A 21795-nucleotide genomic window follows, 5' to 3' on the forward strand; every position below is an offset into this window, starting at 1 on the left:
CTTTACCTGTACAGTTTCTCAATATGCAGGGTGATGTTGCTTTAGCACCTACATTAATTTCCTGAAATGGCTTTTTGCACAGGGAAGAAGCAGGCTTCAAAGCCAGATCTGGTTCTAAGTGCAGTTTACAACGGTGCTATTTAGCAGAGAACTTTGTGGTTATGCTGGGTTTTTCTGGATCCTTTGGGAGGTTGGGTGTGCCTGGGAAGAAAGGTCATCTTCCCTTTTATTACTCTTTTTCTTTCTCCTGTCCTTCTTCCTCTTCTGTAGTAAATTGGTAGCCAGATTTATTTCCACTGCACTCTGCCTACCCACATGAATTACAGGAGGAAATACAAGCGGGATAAAACATATAACTTTGTTGTTAAATGCATGTTACTTCCAAGGAAACAAAACTTGTAGCTGATTCATTTTTAAGACTTTAACTATAACTTATCTTTTTCTCTTTCTGCTTTGTTTTGGCAGGATAAAAATCTTGAACATGCCTCGTAGCCCAACATCAAGTGAAGATGAAATGGCACAAAGCTTTTCCGACTATTCTGTTGAGTCTGAATCAGACAGCTCCAAAGAAGAAACTATATATGACACAATTAGAGCAACTGCAGAAAAGCCAAGCAGCAGAATGGAAGATAGTCAGAGCAACTCATTAGTGATTCGAATTATAATACCCGATCTGCAGCAAACGGTAAGGCATATTCCATCACAATTACAAAAAAAAAATTAAATTTTAGCTTTGCTTGCTTCGATCTGCAGTGCATCTGTTCTATTTTATTAATTTTTTAACAAAATGCAGGCAAAAATTTATGTCCTGTTTTCTTTTAATGTCTAAATTTTTTACCCCAGTGGTATGTCTGACTGATTGCCTAAACTAAAGACACCATCCCATCCGAGAGAGCGTTTAGTATGTTAACTTGATGAAGGATGTGATCATAAAGCAAAGTACCTGTCTGATCTGCATTCAGAGGCATTTCAGCAGAAGAAAGAGAATTAGGCATCTAAAATCTCATCAGAAGATGAGGCTTGAACCCCCAAATAACATTATCTCTATGAAAGCCACATAGATATATAACCCCATTGTCTTCTCTAGTTTTTCTTTTCATGAGCTAGTTTGTGATTGACACTAGACTGGGGTCTAGCCAGGAGGTCATCAAATTCTCTCTTTCTCTTTACCGTGTTAGTTGCCTTTCTCTGTCATCCTCCCAGGAAAAGATATCCTTGTTAGATAGCTGGTGGCTTTTAGAGCAGGAAGATGAGGAAAGAGAAGCACAAATAAGTCTTTCCTTCCTCCTTTGCTGCTATGCCTTTACTACGTGGTGTAGTTTCTCAGACTTCCACCCAGAGAAATCAGCACAGTTTGGAGGAAGCAGAAAGCGTAGCATTGTACTGTTCCACAGTTTTTGCAATGACATGAAATCGCTATTTTATTCTCTCCCACCTCCTCACCACTTGTACTGGAAACATCGCAGAGGATAAAACAGGCCTTTTCCGATTTTTGTAGAGGAGTCATTTGTGAGCCAACTTGTGGACCTATGGCTGTATCTCACATCCCTAAGTCAGTAGGATGAAAATAGAGATGTTTCAAAAAAAGATTTAATCATCTTTCACATCTTACAGAATGAATTCAACAGACTTTTCATTTGTTAAAAAATGTCTGATTAATTGAGTAAATGAGAATAAAATTTATTTTTTTAAATAAGAAAAAATATCTTGGCTGGTCTTTATATATTAGAAATCTACAGTCCAAATTCCTCACTCTTTCTCACAAGGAACTGCTAAGTTGTGTTTCTTTTGTGGTTGAATGTGTAAAATTCCATGTCTGGAATGTTAGGAGCATAAAGTTGAAAAAGTTTGCTGTTGTAACTTTGTAAGTAGAAGAATCACTGTCCTCCACAAGTGTTACGATAGGAATAACAATCTCATCCTGGAGAAGGTCTTGGGAGTTACTTACTGATTCTCTCTAGAGCCACAACCTGTCCAAGTTTGTGATTAATTATCTAAATTACCCTGGGCCTTCTTGAATGCTGTTGTCAGATTTTTCAACTGATGGTAGGCATCAGACTTTTTTCATTTCAAAGATGATTATAAAAACACATTCTTTTATGGATGTGTGCTACATACGTCACTCTGTGCTGACATTTAAGATCTACATCATAGTGTGCTGCCATTGAAGATCTATCTCAGATGAAATTATTCCTTTCTTTTTAATTAAGTTCATTTTTAGAATGATAGAGATGGCCTGTCTACGGGCTGACAGGGAAGAGCTGTTTTGACAGCGTGGCCTCAGGTGTGGTTGTAGAGCTCTTATTTTAAAAGCCCAATCTACGCAGTGCTGCAGAAGCTCAGAGGAATCTGTGTTGGAGTTGGGAGCATTATCTCTTAAATTCTTGTACTTAAAAAATTCTTTTAGATGAGGATTGCTGCAGAAATTACAGTACCATTAGTTTATATGGTGTGAGATTAACCTCTATGAAGAAGTAGTAGTGTGGGATCTGAGCTGGAGAGGAAGGCTTCAGAAGGCAGAGGAGGACTGAGTCTGCTGTGAGCCACACACAGGATTTTTATTAAATCTTGGCTGAAGCAGTCATCACCTTGGGTCTCTCATTTCAGTATTGATTGAAAGACTGAAATGTGCTGTTGTACATCTTAAATTTTAAAGGATTTTGCCTGTAGTGAAGTCCTCTGTCAAGACAAGCTGTGACTGGACATGGTTAGGATTTTATTGATGATCTTACCAACTTGCTGTATCTTTGACTGTGCTCAGTGCTCAATGAATAGATCCAGTATAACGGAAAGATTACCTTTACTTGCTAGGTTTTATGCTGCTGTTAAAACCAGAGAGATGTTAGCTTCCTGACGCCCTCTTATTTCATTACTCTGTTTTTAGACCAATAATAAGATATTTATTGACACTATTGAAGCAATTGTTTCTTTAAAATTCATTTTGTGCAGGAAATGAAATAAACCAACAAGTATTTTTGGGTTTGTGTTTCATTTCTTCATTTTTATTGCTTTAGTTTTTGCATTTTTTTTCTTTTTGCATTTTTTTTCTTTTCAATAAACTCTAAATGAAAAGTAACTCAATTGTTTTAAACAGTTCTGTAGCAGATGATCTATTTCTGATTTAATTTATCAGCCCACAAGCTCTTGTACAGAAAAGTGAAATCTGGAATTTTGCAAACAGGAAGACCAATAGCTTCAATGTAGTGTAGCAGTTTGGAGAAGATCATACTTCATGAGCTGTGTTACAGCTACAAGCCAAATCAAACATACATTTGCTGTATTATTATAATTAGTTTAACACAAGAGGTGTTTAAAATGGGTCTGTTTAATCAAAGGATCATACAATTACATCATTTAGTTTTATCTTTTTTTTCTTTATTGTTCTTTAGAAAGTACAATCAAGTATATATTTGTTTAAAAGAAGGCAAGTTTAGTGTTTTAGATAAAACTCAACCCACCAGGAAGCTTTAAACCCTTACCTAAACTCACCAGGAATAAAATTCTGCTCATCTGCAGTGACTGTGGTGTAAATCACCTTTATTTCATTGCACGTATGAGATAAGCACCAAGCATCTTAAGTAAAATGTACTGCTATAGAAGACTTCATAAGTCATCACCATTGTAGGAAATCTGTCTTGTTGTCCTTTTATTCTCATTTCAAAATGTAAAGATAGTGTAAACTTTGACAAGCTCATATGAAGCTCTTATGAAGACTTACTTTCAATTCTTACATAAATTCTTTTTTGTCTTGTTTTCAGTTCAGATGATAATCATAGAATCAATCATAGAATGGTTAGAGCTGGAAGGGACCTTAAAGCTCATCTAGTTCCACCCCCTGCCCTGGGCAGAGACACCTCCCACCAGACCAGGTTGCTCCGAGCCCCGTCCAACCTGGCCTTGAACACCTCCAGGGCTGGGGCAGCCACAGCTTCTCTGGGCAACCGGGGCCAGTCCCTCACCACCCTCACACTCAACAATTTCTTCCTAATATCTAATCTAAATCTCCCCTCTTCCAATTTAAAACTGTTCCCCCTCATCCTGTGGCTCCCCTCCCTGATCCAGAGTCCCTCCCCAGCTCTCCTGGAGCCCCTTTAGGGACTGGAAGGGGCTCTAAGGTCTCCCTGGAGCCTTCTCTTCTCCAGGCTGAACACCCCCAACTCTCTCAGCCTGTCCTCCCAGCAGAGGTGTTTCAGCCCTTGGAGCATCTCTGTGGCCTCCTCTGGACCCAATGTATTGAAACGATACTTTGTAGAAAGTGTAATTTCTTATTGCTTTTGTGCATCATCTGTATTCAAGTAAGTGTCATCCTTAGCACAGGAAGGTGGAGAATATTTAAATGAGTGACTGAAAGACTTAAATGAGCTCAGTAAAATTACTGAAGGAATGGAGAGCATAGAAAACCCTCTGTATTCACAAACGTGTGGATGGGAGAGTGGGTAAAAAAGCTGTATTATCTGGTATTTAATTTCCTGATTTAATAAGCCGGGAGGCTCAGCTTTAATAGATCCTTGATGGAGGCAGGACACAGGTGTAATCTCTTTTGACCAGAGGCTTATTTGCAGTGCATCCAGCCCAGGCGGCTCTGGGTTGGTGATGACCCCTACTACCTGCTATTGAGATGGAAATAACACGAACTGACAAGTTCCTCCTCTCTTTGCAGTAGTGGTGCAGGACTTCTTGGCAGTTTAGGCAATATTCAATTGTATTTGCCCTTATCGTGGGGATGCTTCATCTGCAGGGCAGCAAAGTTCAGTGGCACGCTGTCAGCGGCACTGATTGGTGACAGATCTGCATCTTTCCTCCTTGCTAAGCAAAATTGGCGGCCCACAGCCCCCTGCAGTTTGCTGCCCAAGGCGACTGCCTACCTTGTGCCTAAAGACACCCATGTCTGCGTGGTGTCCAGTGTCTTTTGGACCTGGAAAACTGGGTGAACTAATGTGTCTGTGCTCTCCTCTATGATGCCTGGTATATCTGACCTCTTCCTGGACCTTAGGTTTGAATCCGAGGCGTCTTCTTGTATCCATTTCCATATGTAGGAACATATCACAAGTGATTCTGCCTGTAACTGGAAGGAGCCTGGTTCTTCTCCAGTAGCTGTTGTCAAGAAAATCTCCTTTCCGTGATATTCTGACGGTGATGTTCAATGTTTTGTGCTTAGAATTGCTCTTTTTCCCAGACTTCAAGAACAGATCCGTCAGCCAGATTTAAGGAATGTTTAAGGAATTCCTTGGTTTAAGGAATGTTTTCATTATTTTGTTATCAACGCATGGTGATTGTTCTGCTCTTTTGTTTTATGCTGTACTTACGTGCTCCCTCTGGGTTATGTTTAAAATCAAAATGCTCAGATTCATATGTTTTATTAAATTCTGATGCTGAGATGGGATTGGGTCTGCTGAAGACTTCTTTGAAATGCTTTCTGCCCATCTGTTTTGTGCTCCACTTCAGTAATGGGCATTTACTGATCACCCCCCCCCATGTTTTTTTTTATATTGGACTTTCCATGGAAAATGTTGTTTGGTAAGTGGCAGGTTGGTAAAGCAACAGCTTAAGTTGTAGCCACTTTTTGGTTTTCCGCTTCTGTATTGCTTTTTATACTTTTGTATCCTTTCTTTACTTTTGCCAGTATTCATTGGCCTTTAGAATTGAGTCTTATCCTTTAGTGCTTTTCTTTCTTAGGTAAAACACTTGTTTAGTTTCTGTAATTTTTATCTTATGAAGGCAGGAACCCAGTTGTCACAACTGCAGCTTGAGTCACATTTTTACTTAAGGTGCCTGCATTTTTCCTTGTTTCCAGTCTGTCCTGCCGTCCGCTGCCTCAGATCTAGTCCAGATTTTCCTTTGCAACTTTTCACAAGTATTCTTCTGTATCCCGTTTTGTGACTGATTGTTCATTGCTGCTTTCTGTTTATAGTTGATCTTCCTTCTTTTTATCTTCAGTTTGACAATGGAAACATTGTGGGTGCTGCTGTTCTTATGCCCTTGATCTCGACAGGTGATCTGACTTGCCAGCTGATGACGGTGTGGCCAGACTGGTTTTTTTGACCTTTCATCTCATGAATTCTGTGTTTTCTGAATGCGTTTTGATGAAGGAAAGCAGTGCCTCCAAGAATTAAGTTGAACACTGAGCACAAATCAAAATGAGCGACTTGCTCCATTTTTTTCATGATACCCAACTCTCATTTGCATTTTCCACTTTTTGGTTGTCACATCTTTAATATTGATGTCTTCTATTGAAGGGAATAACTTGTATTTTGATATTCTGACAATCACATTTTGGAGGCGGCTGTACAAACTTTGTCATGGTTCCTCTGTCGCAGTGCGCTTCTATGTGATTGACGACTTCGTGAGTCTGATGAAAAAGATGTGTTGGTTGATAGATTTTGAACAGATAAATGTTATTCCTCAGAGATTCTGTATCATGAACACTATTCCTATTGAATTAATATCTTGCCTTTAGCTGGAGCGGGTGAGCTGTATTTTTCCCTTGCTTCCAGTCCTTCTGTGGTGCTTAGTGACTTACTTTCACCAGTGTGCAGGAACGCGAGGTTACAGTTGACCATGTCTCTCATGATCCAAAGAGCTTTAATATCAAAAGCACAGGTCTCGCATTCCAGCAACTAATGTTGATGTGCTGTCTTGCTGCCAGATTGGATTTTGAGTGGCCTAGTGTGATTTTGATGGTGTTTTTGAGCCACTTGGTGCTTCTTTTTCGGTTCTTATTTGAAAGAACTGTTGCAATTTTTGTAGTGTATGTAGCTAGCCTTCAAGACAAACTATCACAATTTATCTGGACTTGGGATGCAACAAAAAGGGTGGAAAGAGTAGATCCCACCTCTGTCAATGCAAAATATCTTTGTTTCATATGTGTTTCTGTAGTTCTTTGCCACTAAACCATCCCTTTTTTTTTTTTTTATAATAAATCATTGAAGATTGGAAAAATTGTTCAGCTTTTTTTACTAAACTACTGTTTCATTTCCTTGTGGTCACTACACCAGGTGCATCTAATGAATTCTTACTTATGTCATAACTCAGGCAATCTGTGCGTAGATTTTTGCTGAGATTCAGCTGATGTTTTCTCAGGGTAGAAAGTGTGGCAGTAGGTAACGACTCGTCTACACGATAGAGATGGTGACTGTGGTGGTCTCTGTCCTGGGAGGGCTGCCAGAGGGACAGCGAAGCGGCACAGGGGAGATGTTCCAGGGGCAGGCTGATGTAAAATACACCCTATGCAGTGTTTGAGCGGTCCTTCTTATCCTCTTGTTCAGCAGCTGCCTCCGAGAGAATGATAACAGCCTCCATCTCTATCCTGCCTGGCTTCATGGGAAGCATAAATAATCACTTTTCTCACTAGTCTCACTTACCTGAGTCTGAGAAATTTTGGTAGGAAACAGTTCTTGGATTAATGATTTGCTTTTTACATCATTGAGCTTAATTATTATAAATTACTAATGGGATCAACATTAATTGTGACAAAATCTAATATCTCAATTGATTACATTTTTATGTTTAAGACTAAAGGATTAAAGCTATCTGTTACTTCCTAGGCCAAAGGCTGTGGGTAAAGTTAAAGGAAACACTTCACTCTTATAAGACATATATTAAGACATCAGTCTTGTTTTTACTTGCTCTTCTGTTCTCTTATCTCTGTGCAAATATAATATGAAGAGCGGCGGCGGTCTTCAGAAGAGGCCTGAAAAGCCGTTACTGTCGCCAGAATTACAGCTACGTTCATGGAAAAGTACTGATAAAAAAAAGATACATCCATTAACAATTTTTCTTTGGCCCATGTGCAATCCCTGCGTCCTGTGTTGAATCATGAGGGGACGGGGACGTCCTCTGAGTGGGCAAGGAAGGGACTCCTGTGCTGTAGCTCTGCGGTGGCAGTTTGGTACGAGCCCTTCCAGTGGCCCAGTGTGGGGTGAGTCAGCACCGTACTCTCGTAATGCACATCAGAGGCAACAAATTGGTTTCTAGGTATTACTGTCTGCTGGCAGCTGGTAACCAAGGACTGCCTTGTAAGCTAGAGTTGCAAAATTCCTAAATTTCTTAAATTCCTAAATTCCAGCTTGGTAAGAAACAGAAAACTGGAAAGGATTTTCATGGTTTTCATGTCTTCTGCTTGCTTCGCGTCATATAGTTCCTCCCATAAACTTACCCGAAGTGTAGCTTAAAAAGAAGTAGGATTCTTGCCTCAATACCCCCTCAGTTTGGGTTTTTTTTTGTGAAATTGTTGCCTTTCAGACTGGTTGTCAGAGCAGCCTAGAGTCAAGTAGATGGTTAAACATCTTGTAACATTCCTTTCACTTGGGTTTTCAAGCAGGTTTGCCATGAAGATGTTCTTTCTCTGAAGAAGTATATGATCTCTGATGTTTGTGGAAGGACTTGAGATGTCCTGTTTTTTCACAGTGCATTAGTTATTATAGAAGAATGCATGTCTGATATGTAGTTCTGCTGATGTATGTTTTGTCGTGGAATTTGTAAGTTTATTGTGTATGTGTGTATATATTTACAACATTTGTAAATTTTAGAATGATACTATTTAAATGTTTTTTCATTAATTAGCTTTTTTAATAATTTCTCTGCAGAAATGCATCAGATTTAACCCAGAAGCTTCAGTGTGGGTTGCAAAGCAACGGATTTTATGCACTTTGAATCAGAGTTTGAAAGATGTCCTGAATTATGGACTGTTCCAGCCTGCAAGCAATGGTAGAGATGGGAAGTTTTTGGATGAGGAGCGACTTCTTAGGGAATACCCACAGCCAGTGAATAAAGGAGTTCCTTCACTTGAGGTATTTTTAGATCTAATATCTGAAACAGTGGTATTCTGATACAAATTATACGGTAAGCTGGGGCTAAACTGGGCAGAACTATTATGGCACTGGACAAACATGGAGCAGAGCCAGATCACTCTGAAACACAGTTTAGCAGGAAACTGGGGCATGAAACTAGTATTTAATTAATTTTGATATTGCTTGTATGGTGGTAAATCAACCACTAATAATCTGCAGTTAATAGACTTACTCATCTATAACACAAATCCAAGAAAAAAGAACCAAGTCCTAACTTTTCTAGCGGTTTATTTCAGAGATTCAGTCACTGATGTGCATATTATAGCCATAAGCGAAATAAATAACCGCTTTATTTTTTTCTGTCCTGTTGTTTCATGAGTGTTCGCTGTTTGCAAAATTCTCACTGCAGCCAAAGGATTGCAATTCAGGGGTTAAAAGTGGTCTTGTGAAAAGCCGGTATTAAAGCCTCACTCAATACAGTCTCCTTGTCCAGCAGACATGCTGCATTCTTTGAATTCTGCATAGTACAATTAGATAATAGTAAGTTATAACTATGTAAATCCCGTGATTTTTGCCATAGAACTTGCTGCTCTGGCCATAGGGTTAAATGCCGGTGAGTTTTAGCCAAAAAAAGAGGAAATCCTCTGAACCTAATTCACAGGCCTGGTCCTACTGAACATCAGGAGACTATTCCCATGTGTAAGTTCTGCTGATGTTGATTAAGGGATTTTTTCAGGAATCCTTTTTTTTTTTTTCAAAAAAAATTCAGAAATGCTAAGCTGATATTTGGAAATACGTATTTTCTTTCTGCCTGAGACTATAAATGAAAGTGCACAGATATCCTTAGGGAAAAGCTCTTTTCACTGTAATTCTTGCTTATTTATGTAGATTCTAGAGGCCAATCTCATTTCTTATACACCTCCACTGATTTCAGTATACTTATACAAGATAGGAATTTTGCTTAAATTAACTGTAAAAATATGATGCCACTATGTTAAGCAGAGTACTGATTATTGGTGAATATTCAAAATGACATACTAAGCCTTCTTTTTTTTTTTTTAATTTTGTCTAAATCTACATCATCATGGATGATACTTTCTCATAAGGTTGGAAAATTCTATTACAAGTTTTTAAGCAAAATAGGATGTTTTAGATTTATTCTTTTTTTTCCTCCCTCAGTTTCGATACAAGAAAAGAGTGTACAGGCAGTTCAACCTTGATGAGAAACAGCTGGCCAAGCTTCACACAAAGGTATGCCCAATTTGCTTACAGATATCTAAAGGGTGGGTTGAAGGAGGATGGAGCCACACTCTTCTCGGTGGTTCCCAGTGACAGGATGAGGGGCAATGGGCACAAGTTGGAACACAAGAAGTTCCGTTCCAACACACGGAAAAACTTCTTTACAGTTGGGGTGACAGAGCAGTGGCACAGGCTGCCCAGGGAGGTGGGGGAGTCCCTTCTCTGGAGATTTTCAAAACCCGCCTGGATGCAGTCCTGAGTAACGTGCTCTGGGCAATCCTGCTTTAGCAGGGGAGTTGGGCAGGATGATCTCCAGAGGTCCCTTCCAACTCTGAAAATTCTGTGATTTACCGGACAAGTTAGCAGTTGCCAACTTCATAAAGTAATGTGTCTGAGAAACTGGAAATAAGTAGGAGTTCGTTACCACCTGGGCCAATTGCTGAACAACAAACAGTGTGTGCTTCCAGCACCAACAGTGAATTGCGATCTGGGAATTTCTGTCGTAGAAAAAAAATCCCATGTTGGACTCTTCCATATGTATACAAGTCATTTTAAATAAACCTTACTCTGTAAATACGATTTGCTTTCAGCACCCTGCAAAAATGCTGATCTGTGTCTTTAGACTCATTTGCAGGTTAGAATAATAATGATAATCGCCATACGCCATCCTAATTTCTTCCTGAATGAAGCTTTCACTCATTTTTTCCTTAAAATTATAAAACCCAGAGTCGTCTTACTGTGTTTGACTTTTGAACATTATGAGCCATAGGGTTTATGTTCTCACTGTAAAGTCAGGTTCTCCAGGAATGTGAATTAGCTATTGTTCAAAGATGTCAATGGTTATTGACATCAATTGACAGAATATTTCACTTTTAGTCAAAATTTTCCTCTTAAAATTAGAGGATTATTCATTTGTTGCTCTTTGTTTCAGGCTAATTTGAGAAAATTTATGGACCATGTCCACCATCTCTCAGTGGAAAAAATCACAAAGATGTTGGACCGAGGACTGGACCCAAACTATCATGACCTAGAAAGTGGAGGTCAGAACAATAAAACCAGCAGCATAAAGTAGTATTTTGGGTTTGTTCAACTGAAATTGATTAGCAGGCTGAATCTCACACATTCTTCCTGTTGCCTTCCTAACTCTAGGCTAATGGAATCTGTATGCTTTTGCTGTTATCTTCTTTAAGCAGCATTTTAAACTTAACATTTCTAAAGCAAATGTCCTTTATTTTATAAATTTGCTGATCTTTTTTCAAGTACATGCTCTTCTCTTCTTCAGAAACACCCCTAACTTTGGCAGTTCAGCTTGATAATACGGTAGAAGTGATAAAAGCTCTGAAAAATGGAGGAGCACATTTAGACTTCAGAGCCAAAGATGGAATGACAGCTCTGCACAAAGCAGCCAGAGCCAAGAACCAAGTGACCCTCAAGGTAAATGCTTTCAGTAGAAAATTATACATTATTTTATAAAGAAAAAATAGATAAAGGAGAATGTTTTCAGTTAATTACTGTTTTGTCCTCAATGGATCCTTAAATATGTTCTTGTTCTAGTGCTTTCTTGTGGCTTTCAAATCTTAAGATTTGAAATCCAATAAAGGGCCTTTTAATTTCTGAGTATTTTTGGTAGGAAGAAAAAGTGGTGAAATGTGACCTTATTCATAGATACATTGGGAAAGATCTGTCTGAGGAAATAGGAATAGTGTTGTTGTCGCTTATCTCTTTGAAAGCAAATGCCAGTGGCATGGATTACACATTATATCTTAACACGGTCTCTTCTGTTTTCTTTTGTATTTTAACGGGTATTCTTAAATCTCCTTGATATTCTAGATGAAATCTTATGTTTATGGCTTTTCCTTATTTCCTTTTGACAGATATTCAAATTGCATGACATTTTTGATAAAGCATCTTGTAACTGAAGAGGTGAATGTGTTGCAAAGGTGATGTGGCATTTTCAGAACAGAGATTTCTGAACTTAATGAGAGGATGGAAATTGGACATTGCCACTCCTCCTTTCCTTGCTATCCCCATAGGTTCCTTTAGATCCTAATTCTTCCAAGGCCATTCCTTGCTTAACTTACTCTGTGCCATGGCCCATTCTATCCGCTTATAAAGAAGTGAGGAAAAAATATAAATTATGGCAAATATCAACCTTGTAAATACTTTTTCAGGTAGAAAAGTCCCTTTATCGTTAGAAGTCCCTCCAAAAAATATTTTTTCACAGTTTGTGATTGCTTTCAGACCCTTTTAGAGCTTGGAGCATCTCCGAACTACAAAGACAGCTGTGGCCTGACGCCACTGTACCACACTGCTATCGTGGGAGGGGATCCTTACTGCTGTGAACTGCTGCTTCATGAACACGCTACCGTCAGTTGCAAAGATGAAAACGGATGGCAAGAAATTCATCAGGTAGGAAAGTTTACTTTTTGTTTGGAGCTGAAGTTGCATGAGGAAATGTGCTGTGTGTGTCCTGTGGTTAAAACCTGTTTTGAAGGCCGTTTGGATATTTTAGTCCATGCACAGGCAAGTGTGGAATTACTTCCTTTTTCTATTTGCTTATTACTTTGCATTCTGCTGTGGTGATTTAGAAGTGGATACTGTTCCTGTGGAGTTCTGTAACTTTGAAATCCTGTGGTTACGGTGGATTTTGCCGCAGAAATTGCACTAGTCATGTTTATGTAATGGGCTCTTGGAAGTTTAGCATCCTTTTAGTGGCACTTCAGTAAAAAAGTGTAACTCAATCTTCTTGTTAGATGCCAGTTTTAGTATCCTTGGTAATACTTCTTGCGTGTTTGTCAGAGATACTTTCTCCTTTCTCTCTGGTGAACTTTACAGGAAGAATTGGGTTGCAGATCCTGCTGCTAGGATCCTTCAGTATGTTGCACTGAAGGATGATAAACTCTTACAAACTCACAGTTTGAATCAGTTTTCATTCCCTGTGGGTGTGGAAGCTGGGATTCTAATGATTTTTTTCTTTTGCTGTTTGTACATGGAGTTTCATTTCTTCTCTTACTTACTCGGTGTGTGGATAAAGGTGGCAGTGTGCTCTATAAAGAAAAATTATTTTAAAAAAGTAATCTTTTGAGGTTGATGGTGCTCATCCCCTGTGCCAGCTACGGTGCCAGCATTCACGAGGCGCTGACACATCTTGGTCAGCTTCACTGTAGCTATTGGAAAGGTAGACTGACCTTCCTCACCAAAGACCTAAACTGTATCTCTTAAAAAGACCTATAATGTTTCACAAGGCATTTTCTGAAAAAGCTTTTTTTTGAAGTCTTTTATCTTGTCTTCTCCAAAAACATCTGAATATTTTGCAAGAGTTGTGTAAGAATGCTGTATTAATTTTTCTTTGTGTAGCGATAAACTCAGTAATTTACAAAGCTTAAAGATTCTAGCAGTCCTAATGTCATCACAGCTATTTTATGGCTTTCCTCTGTATGGATGAGTTTGAGTAATCACAAAAAAATGGAACTGATGTAGTATGATCAGGTAAATAAAGATCTGAGTAACCAACCTTACAGGCCTGCATAGGTTATCTAGGCTCACTGTCTTTTCTGTGCACTAATTGTTTTAGTACACAACTTCTTTTCTTCTTTTCTTTGAAAGAAATGGGAGATAGCTTTGGCACCCAGGTTTGGGCGGGGATCTGAGCTTTTTCATTGTGTGTGTTCAGACTGAGGTTGTTTGGATCCATATCTAGTTGGGGAAAAAAGGATTAATTTACTACCATTGTTTCTGAAGATGTGGAGGAAATGAATTGTATAGATCAAAGTATTACCCCATCTGGACTCCCTGAAAATACAGAGAAAAATTCCCTATTTTGAAAACTCATACACATATGGCTATTATTTCTCATCACAAAACAGAACTTTCCAAACCCATCGTATTGGTTGTAATCCTAAATAAATCAATGTTTACATCTGGATTGTGGGCAGTCTGTTTTCAGTAATCAATAATACAAGCATACCTCAGTGAATAAAGGAAGATGATGAAATGATACAATCCCATCTGTTGCCGTCTGTCTGAAGAATGCAAAGTTACCTTGCATGGCAAGGAAATAATTGTTAGCAAGTAGATTTTTTCATTTTGCTAACACAGTCTTTAACTGTAGAAATTAAGCCTCTGGCTTACCTTTATAGTAAAGAGGAAAAGGTGAGGTGGTGGTTCATGCTGTGCTACGATAGTAATAAAAATTAGTTCTTCTATTTTAGGAGTCACTTTAATAATTATGTCTGCACATTCATACCTAGATTTTAAGTGACTTTTAGAAACTAGACAGAATTGGTAATTTATAGCTAATTGTGCATTTGCTCTAATCTTCTGGATAGTCAGAAACACATTTATGGTTTGGTACTCATTCTGCCCTTGCTTGTTGTTGCATGCTTCTGCTGCCTAGTGTTAAAATGTTCCTGTTTAATAACAGCTAACATAATGTCTCCATTATCTTGGCAAATAATTTTTAAATTAATAAACTGTTTAATAAACACTGTTTTTTCCCTTTCTGTGTGTTGAAAATGGAAAATGGAGGAACAAAAGATGTAATGGTTAGGATGCTAGGCTGGAATTTGGGATGCGTCACAGATTTAATTTGTGTATTGAGCAGTATGCTTATTTTTTCTGTTCCAAATTGCAAGAGGTGTAGGTTTGTAACTCCTACTGAAGGCAGTAGTAATTAGGTACCTAAGCCAGAGTGAATGGCTTTGTATACCTGTATCTCTCAGCTTAAATTCCATAGTATTATACAGGAATGATACTGATCTGAGATTATATGAGGTTAAAAACGTTAAAAATTGGGAGGTGCTCAGTTGGTGTACTATAGAGAAGGTAGTTGAGTAAATGAAACTGATGAATGGAAATACTGTGATTTTTTTTCTCAAGCTTATTTGCTAATCAAGAAAGTTTCAAATGTCACTGCAGTCTCATTCAGAGAGGTTTATTTGCAAGTATTCCAGGTCTATCAGTTCATTTGTGTGGCTGAGAAAGTAACTCTTGAAGATTTTCCCTCTTTTGGATCAGTGCCCTGTGTATACTGTGCGTCTACTTGACCTCACAGAATCAAGAAGATTATCACTTGAATTTTGGCAGGATTTCCCCAAACTGTTTTCACGCCTTAAAAGCGAGCTTGAGAAATCTGATCATCTTCAGTGCCATCTAGTGGGCAACTTTCTGAAGATTAGCACGACAAAACTCCTTATCTTCTGTTAGTCTCCTTGTCAAATTTGACAGTTATGAATATAAGTGGATAAAAAGTGCCAAACTTTTTATTTTCTCGATCCCTTAAACTTCGATTCCGCAAATAAGCAGGTGCATAAATTTATGCACAGACTTGCTGTATCTGAAGTGCACACATTGGTGTTTACAGGCAGGTATGCACATCTGGGTGTTAATCTTCCCATTCAGTCCAGGGGTGGTTCTAAAAATTAGGCCTTAAATAAAATAGCACCTTCTCTGCTAAAAATCTTTACCTGGAACGCTTGCCTAGATTGTATAATAACCAAAATATGAATGCATCTCTTTACAGGCTTGCCGATACGGACACGTCCAACACCTAGAGCACCTCCTCTTCTACGGCGCCGACATGTGTGCGCAGAACGCTTCGGGAAACACAGCGCTGCACATCTGTGCCCTGTACAACCAGGTGAGCTGGCACTCGCCGCCTCTGCTGGCTGACCCAGCGCCGCAGAGCCATACCGTCCTCATTCGATGACGGAAAGGTCTCTGCAGGGAGCTGAGCGGTGCCTGGGGTCCCCTCTGCGTGTGGAAGTGGGGAGGGGTGTCTTGCTGTGGGGGAAGATGGATCTGGGGAGTCCAGTCCCGTGGAGACTGGAAACCAGTGCTGTGAGAGAATGACACGTAGCCAGGAAAAAAAGGCATAATTGACGTACAAATGCTAAATCTTTCATGTCCATCCACAGAAAGAGAGGCTTGTTGAGTTTTCTGTTGAAGTAGTTCACTGATTTGGTGTTAGGTTTTCCTGAGATGCAGTTTCCTCGTTTTTAATAAATGCATTTTGGGATAAATTTCCCATTATTATTGATCCATAGAGGCAGCTTACACTGAAGAAGAATGTAGCTCATTATTTTACTTTTTTAATTTTATTTAATACGCGATGAAGTGTTAACAGCTTTTAAACAGTGGTCTTAGAAACTAGAAAGAACATAATTAAAAACTATATTATTAGTATTGTATTCACTGATTACAAATAGGGCTGTTCGTTGTAGGTAACAAGAATATACATATTAATTAGAAAATAAAACAACACCATATTCTACCAGTTATATTTTTTTTTGTATCGTATCTAAATATTTGTTTCCTATTCAGAATTTATTACTCTCTTGCTAGAATTTAAATTAGAATTACATAAGAAATACTTGGAAAATACTGTGGAAAGGTGTCTGTAGATTATACAGAAGATACTGGATTCTCTGCTGTTTACAACCTGTGTAGTCATTTACAAATAATAGAACCATTTGATCTGATAGCATTTTATACTCTCTTTGCATGGATGGGATGGGGAGCAAATGAGTTTTAGAGCTATGTTAAAACACAGCGCCTATAATGTTACATTGAATAAGGAAAACACAAGTCATGAGAGGTGACCGTAACTACTGAAACATCTGTTAAAGCATCTGCTTCTTAAATAATTGCCATCTTAGTTTTTTTCCAAAGTCTTGTCGAGACAGATTCCTCAATTAGGTCTAAAATACCCTCAACTTCTTAAAAAATACAGTTTTGGGAATAATATAACATTTTTCAAGGCTGTTGACTTGATGTGTGTGTCATAATTAATGTAAATTCATAAGGAGTCTATCCATACAGATCTTCCCTGTTAATGATAATTATTTGAAGTACGCCGCATATCAGTGGGAGCAGTACCTCTATGGACTACTTCTTTCCCACCATCTACCAAGTGTTTTCAACAGTTTGTCAAGTCCCCACATCAACTAGTTTAAGGTTAGCAATAGTTTCGTTGCTCAGCTTGGGTGGCTTCTGTGACTGTAGGCACACAAAGCTTTTGCAAGCTGGCACTTGTTAAAATTCCTAGAAAATTTTGCAGAGAAATGAAATTACCTTCATCTCAAAAAAAACCCCAAAAGTTGCATTTAGGCTTCACATCAAGAGCTTAACATGTATAACTGTAAGCACTTCTCTGGAAAAAAAAATAAAATATTCACTTTTACCTAATTTATTTCACTTTTCCTGAGTAAGAATTTTGAAGCCTGGACCATAATGCATATATAACCTCAAAAGTGTGAACTCAGCTCTCTTTTTTTTGTAACCGTTTCATTGCAGTGTTTTCGTTTCATAAGCTGTTTACAAGATCATACCCTTTTAGCAAAGGTTATGCAGTATGATGCAGAAATTAGAATAATCCTGGAGAATGACAGTATTTTTCATGTAGAGATGTGGTTTTTTTCTCCTGACCACAGTGGAAAAAATTACTCTGTAGAAGACTCGGAGACTGTAATTGAAATTGTGACTGCAAATTTGCAAATATTTTCATGATCATTAAGCTTGGCTTCGTGAATGGGAGTTTAACATCTTGTGACTACACTGTCATGCTTCTGTTTTCCTTAATCACGTATATGTGAAAATAAAAAGTTTTTCTCAGGGTGCTGTGAAGAGTAACCTGCTGTTAAAAATCAATATGCTGACTTTTTTCAGTGTCCCTTTTATTGAAAGTTGTTATTAGGTAGTGTGGAAGGAACGGTGTCGTCCTTTTCTGGATGGAGAGGATGGGAAGGACATCAGTATCCTTTTTACCTCTTGATTCCTGTAGATGGAGTCATTACCCGTTTGATTTTTCCCTTCCAGTCTTCCCTGGAGGAATTTCTTGGGATGGTTTCTGAAGTTGGTAATGCTGTTTTTCTGACTGTCAGCTAAGTGCTGCTCTGAATAATTTCTTGTTTTTTTGAATTTATTTCGTGGCCATCCAGTAAATGAATAAAATCTAGACAGATCTTATGCCTCTGTATTCTGCACATAACAACGTTGGGATGAAGCGTGCCTTCTTTCAGTCAGTGGATTGGTTTCAATATGAAAACTGTTTAATATTAGATCAGGTAATTAGGTCTCAGAGAGCAAATTGAATCGAATCTGCTGACAAGCCCACACTTCTCTGTGAAGTTCTTTTTAACCTTACCATGTCTGAAAAGCTACTGCATATTCAGTTCATGTGTGATATAATGAATGAACAATACTAAGCTCTCAATATCAGAAGTTACTAGGTTGTCAGGGCGAAAATATGTGCAAACAGGAGTTACAGCATTCGTAGGCAGCGCCTTAACAATGAGAGTTCTAAAATGTGGAGTTTCTATTGAATTAACAAAGGAAAAGTAATCAAAATAATTTCCGGTGGTGACTTTTTTGCTTATTCTCCCTAGTTTTTCCCCTTAATACTGGGAGGATGGGGAGGAAACAAAAGGGAGAGAAGATGAAGCTAAGAACACCTCTGTTTGTTTTAAAAGAATGAATAAACAAGTGCAGTTTCATCCAAAACCAGTTTCCTTGAAAGGTCTTACGTTGAACAACTCTGACCACTTTTGTCAAAACTTTCCTTATCAAAACCATTTAATAAATAAATCACTTCACGTGTTTTTTGTTACACTGCAGACAGCTTAGTTCAATGTGTAAATCTTGTAGTTTTAACATGTGTAATTCTTTTGCTTTTGTAGTGTTGAATTATTTACTCTGATAACCAAATGAATAATCAGCCAATAAATACAGTATGTTTCTTAATATCATTATTTATATCCTCAAGTTCTTGATCAAAATTGGGCATTTTAACACTAAAGGGTTCTACTAGCATTTCCAGTATGTTTACTGAGCAGCACCTGGTGGAATAGTGGAATAATTGTTATTATGGGAATATAATGTAGTGTGCAAACCTAGAATCATTTAGGAGTCAGCCAAAAAGGAATTCTTGGAAAAGTAATCCTTAGAAGAACTTTTTACAATTTTATTTTAAACCTGGGGGTCATCTAGATTGCAGCACAGTTGTTTCTTTTGGATGGTTGCTAATACAGAGCTCTGAAAAATGAGAATAACATTGTGCCATTTTATGCATTGCTCTTGGTCTTCCTATGTTTAGAGAGAACACACCTAATGTGCACATTTCGGTGCAGGCAAATGAGCCTATCTTAATTATGTATCATATAAGATGAGAGATATCATAATGAGATGATTGTTAATACACTGTCTTGAGGTATGATCCGTTCTGTTGTTTCAGTCTGTTATACAGAATAGGAAGCGTGGGAACAAAAGAATGTCTTTGGGGAGTACTGAATGTTGGTGAAAGGGTAGGATAACTTCCTCCCCACATACATTTAAGACAACCTTGTGATGGAGGAGACTTAATGGGATCAAGAATCTGGTGGTATAAATTAAAGCACAATGAAAAAAAATATTTTCAATCATAATTTCTGCACGTTCACTTATGACTCAGAATCTAGTAAATAAGCTTCATTTCTGCCACTAAAATAGCTAAATTGTATGATTGTTTTCTCCGGCTGCAAATTTACCGTTAAAAGGGAAAGGTAGCACATTGAAATACCTCATTAGGTAGAAATCCATAATACAACATGACAAGAAATCTGGAAAGCACAACAAAATTAATAGAAATATTTACGATGTGGAAACATAACAACATTTTGAAATGTGAACTGGTTTGCATAAGGTCCTAAGATGAACATTAAAGATGACAGGTGGGAAATACAGCCTATATATGGATTATCAAAAAATCTAGTATTTGGAGAACCGTGCCAGAATTGCAGAGGATTTCTAGTAGGGAATGGTCAGTCATATTCTACGGCAGCACAGACTAGCAACTTAAGCAATACACTGTGGTGGTCCAAAAAAAATTGTTTTTAAGGGATTTCGTTTGCAGATTTCCTCAGGTCAGAGTGCCTGAAGCTGTACTTTTCTCTTGTTAGAAGGTCTGTATTGGGTTTGTGTTGTAACTGGCAGTATTTTTAGGGGAAAAAAGAGAAGATAGGGCTGGTGGGTGCAGTGTGTGTAGCCAGACCAAATAATTTCAGGTATATTAAAAAAAACCCAAACCCATACATTAAATGTTTAAAATTGAAGATAGGTTGAAAAAAACAAAATAAGTGCATGCAAGTAGTAAAACTGCTTTATTTAATTTTTAGCAGTAGAGGAGGATATCATTCATCCCAGGTACTGTTTACTGTACTGTGAACAGTACCATTTTCTCTACAAAATAGGCAAAAATCATATGAGAGTCAAATTTAATTTTGAACTAACACATTTTCTGCAAAATCACATTTTTCATGTGTGGAATTTCCACAGTATACTTCTTAAAAAACTTAATAAGATGTTTACCTCTCACATTCCTCTACATTTTTTTTACACTTGCATATTGTTCCCACACACTGCAAAAGCACCTAAAGCCTTGTCATATTTAAAGTACTATTTTAATAACTTAATTTCTCGGATTATTTATTTATTTTGTTTACTTCTCATCTGAGGAAATATACACCAAACAGCAACACATCTCATAGCCACAATGTCTCTTTAGTAACTAAAGACCCCTATTAATAAGTTCACTCTTCGACCGTTTTCAGGAGAGCTGTGCAAGAGTGCTGCTGTTCCGGGGAGCCAACAAGGAGATAAAGAATTACAACAGCCAGTCTCCGTTTCAGGTAAAAAAGAAATACCCCTTCCCTCTGCCTTCCAGAAATATTTGCAAGAAAATCTCACGTGAACTCGGTTTTGTGGAGGAGTTACACTGCACAAGGCTGAAAACAGCTGTAGAACAAGAGAACTATCATTTTGGAAACCGTGGCTTTTGTGTAATGCAATGAGTGAAGATGTGCTGAAATAATCAGGACTGAGAGAAAAACACACTCACTCTCAGCTCTTCCGGTGACAGTATCAGTGAGGTTGAGAATTCTATGAGCTGCTGGTGACAAACATGAAATGATCGGTGTGCTGTGGTTGGCTGTGCCCTTGCTTTGTGGTTATCTCCAGTCCCGTGTAAGAGAGATCCAAGAAGTGAGTGGGCAGCTAAGCTGTGCTTGGCCCCTGCTGGCTTGGCCAGAAACTCTTCCTTCCTTGGATGTGAGGCCGAAGAGTTGAGCTCCCTTTCAGGGACGGGCCTGATTCAATGCATTCTCAGTAGTAAAAGTTGAAACTGTCATCTATGTCTCCAAAAGAAAATGAAGTCTTTCTTTGGATGAGTCAAAACTGACTAGATGTTTTTTCACCATTTTCTTATATGAAAGTACTTTCAGAAAGCTTAATTAAAAATCCAAATGGAAGGAAATTGTTTGTCCAAAGGGCTGTCAGGTACGCCTGGCAACCTTAAGCCCTCATTTCTGAAGAAGTCTTAATTAGCCTGCATTTCAGAGAAACATTCATAATGCAAACTGACATGTGAGAAATAGGGATGAAAGCTGTAATGTTTGAAGAAAAAGGAACCGAAAGAATTACTTTCAAGTTGCAGAAAATAGTGCTTCTGCAAGACTGATGGCACAGTACCATTAAAAGGAACTGTCCTGTTGTGAACCTGAGGGGCCCGTTTCCCAAAACCAACTGGTCTTTCCGCCAAAATAAATCCTGATTTGCCTTTGCTTGTTGTATCTTTCCCATTCTGTCCTCGACCCATTTTGGATAATGCTGGCATTGAATTTAAGGAAGGCTGCCTTTTCACTCAACTTTGAAACAGTTGGAACATTAGCTATGTCCACGTGGGTCTCTGAGTTGGCTCCCCAAAGTTTATGTTCAGATAACGCCTCTGAGTTTCAGA

The 21795-nt window shown here is 38.3% G+C and overlaps 1 protein-coding gene across 1 annotated transcript in view; it reads left to right on the forward strand.

The window, feature by feature from the left end:
• Positions 1 to 481: 481 nt before the first annotated feature.
• The window catches only part of SHANK2 (SH3 and multiple ankyrin repeat domains 2), a 315102-nt gene continuing 293788 nt past the window's right edge, over positions 482 to 21795 (forward strand). The window contains exons 1-8 of the mRNA XM_009886245.1: positions 482 to 685; positions 8586 to 8789; positions 9969 to 10040; positions 10960 to 11068; positions 11311 to 11462; positions 12270 to 12437; positions 15550 to 15666; positions 20612 to 20689. Coding sequence (XP_009884547.1) covers positions 482 to 685; positions 8586 to 8789; positions 9969 to 10040; positions 10960 to 11068; positions 11311 to 11462; positions 12270 to 12437; positions 15550 to 15666; positions 20612 to 20689 — 1104 coding nt within the window. The remainder of the gene's footprint in view (positions 686 to 8585; positions 8790 to 9968; positions 10041 to 10959; positions 11069 to 11310; positions 11463 to 12269; positions 12438 to 15549; positions 15667 to 20611; positions 20690 to 21795) is intronic.

The sequence above is a fragment of the Charadrius vociferus genome, unplaced genomic scaffold (assembly GCF_000708025.1).
Source record: "Charadrius vociferus isolate BGI_N301 unplaced genomic scaffold, ASM70802v2 scaffold115, whole genome shotgun sequence".
Lineage (NCBI taxonomy): Eukaryota > Metazoa > Chordata > Aves > Charadriiformes > Charadriidae > Charadrius > Charadrius vociferus.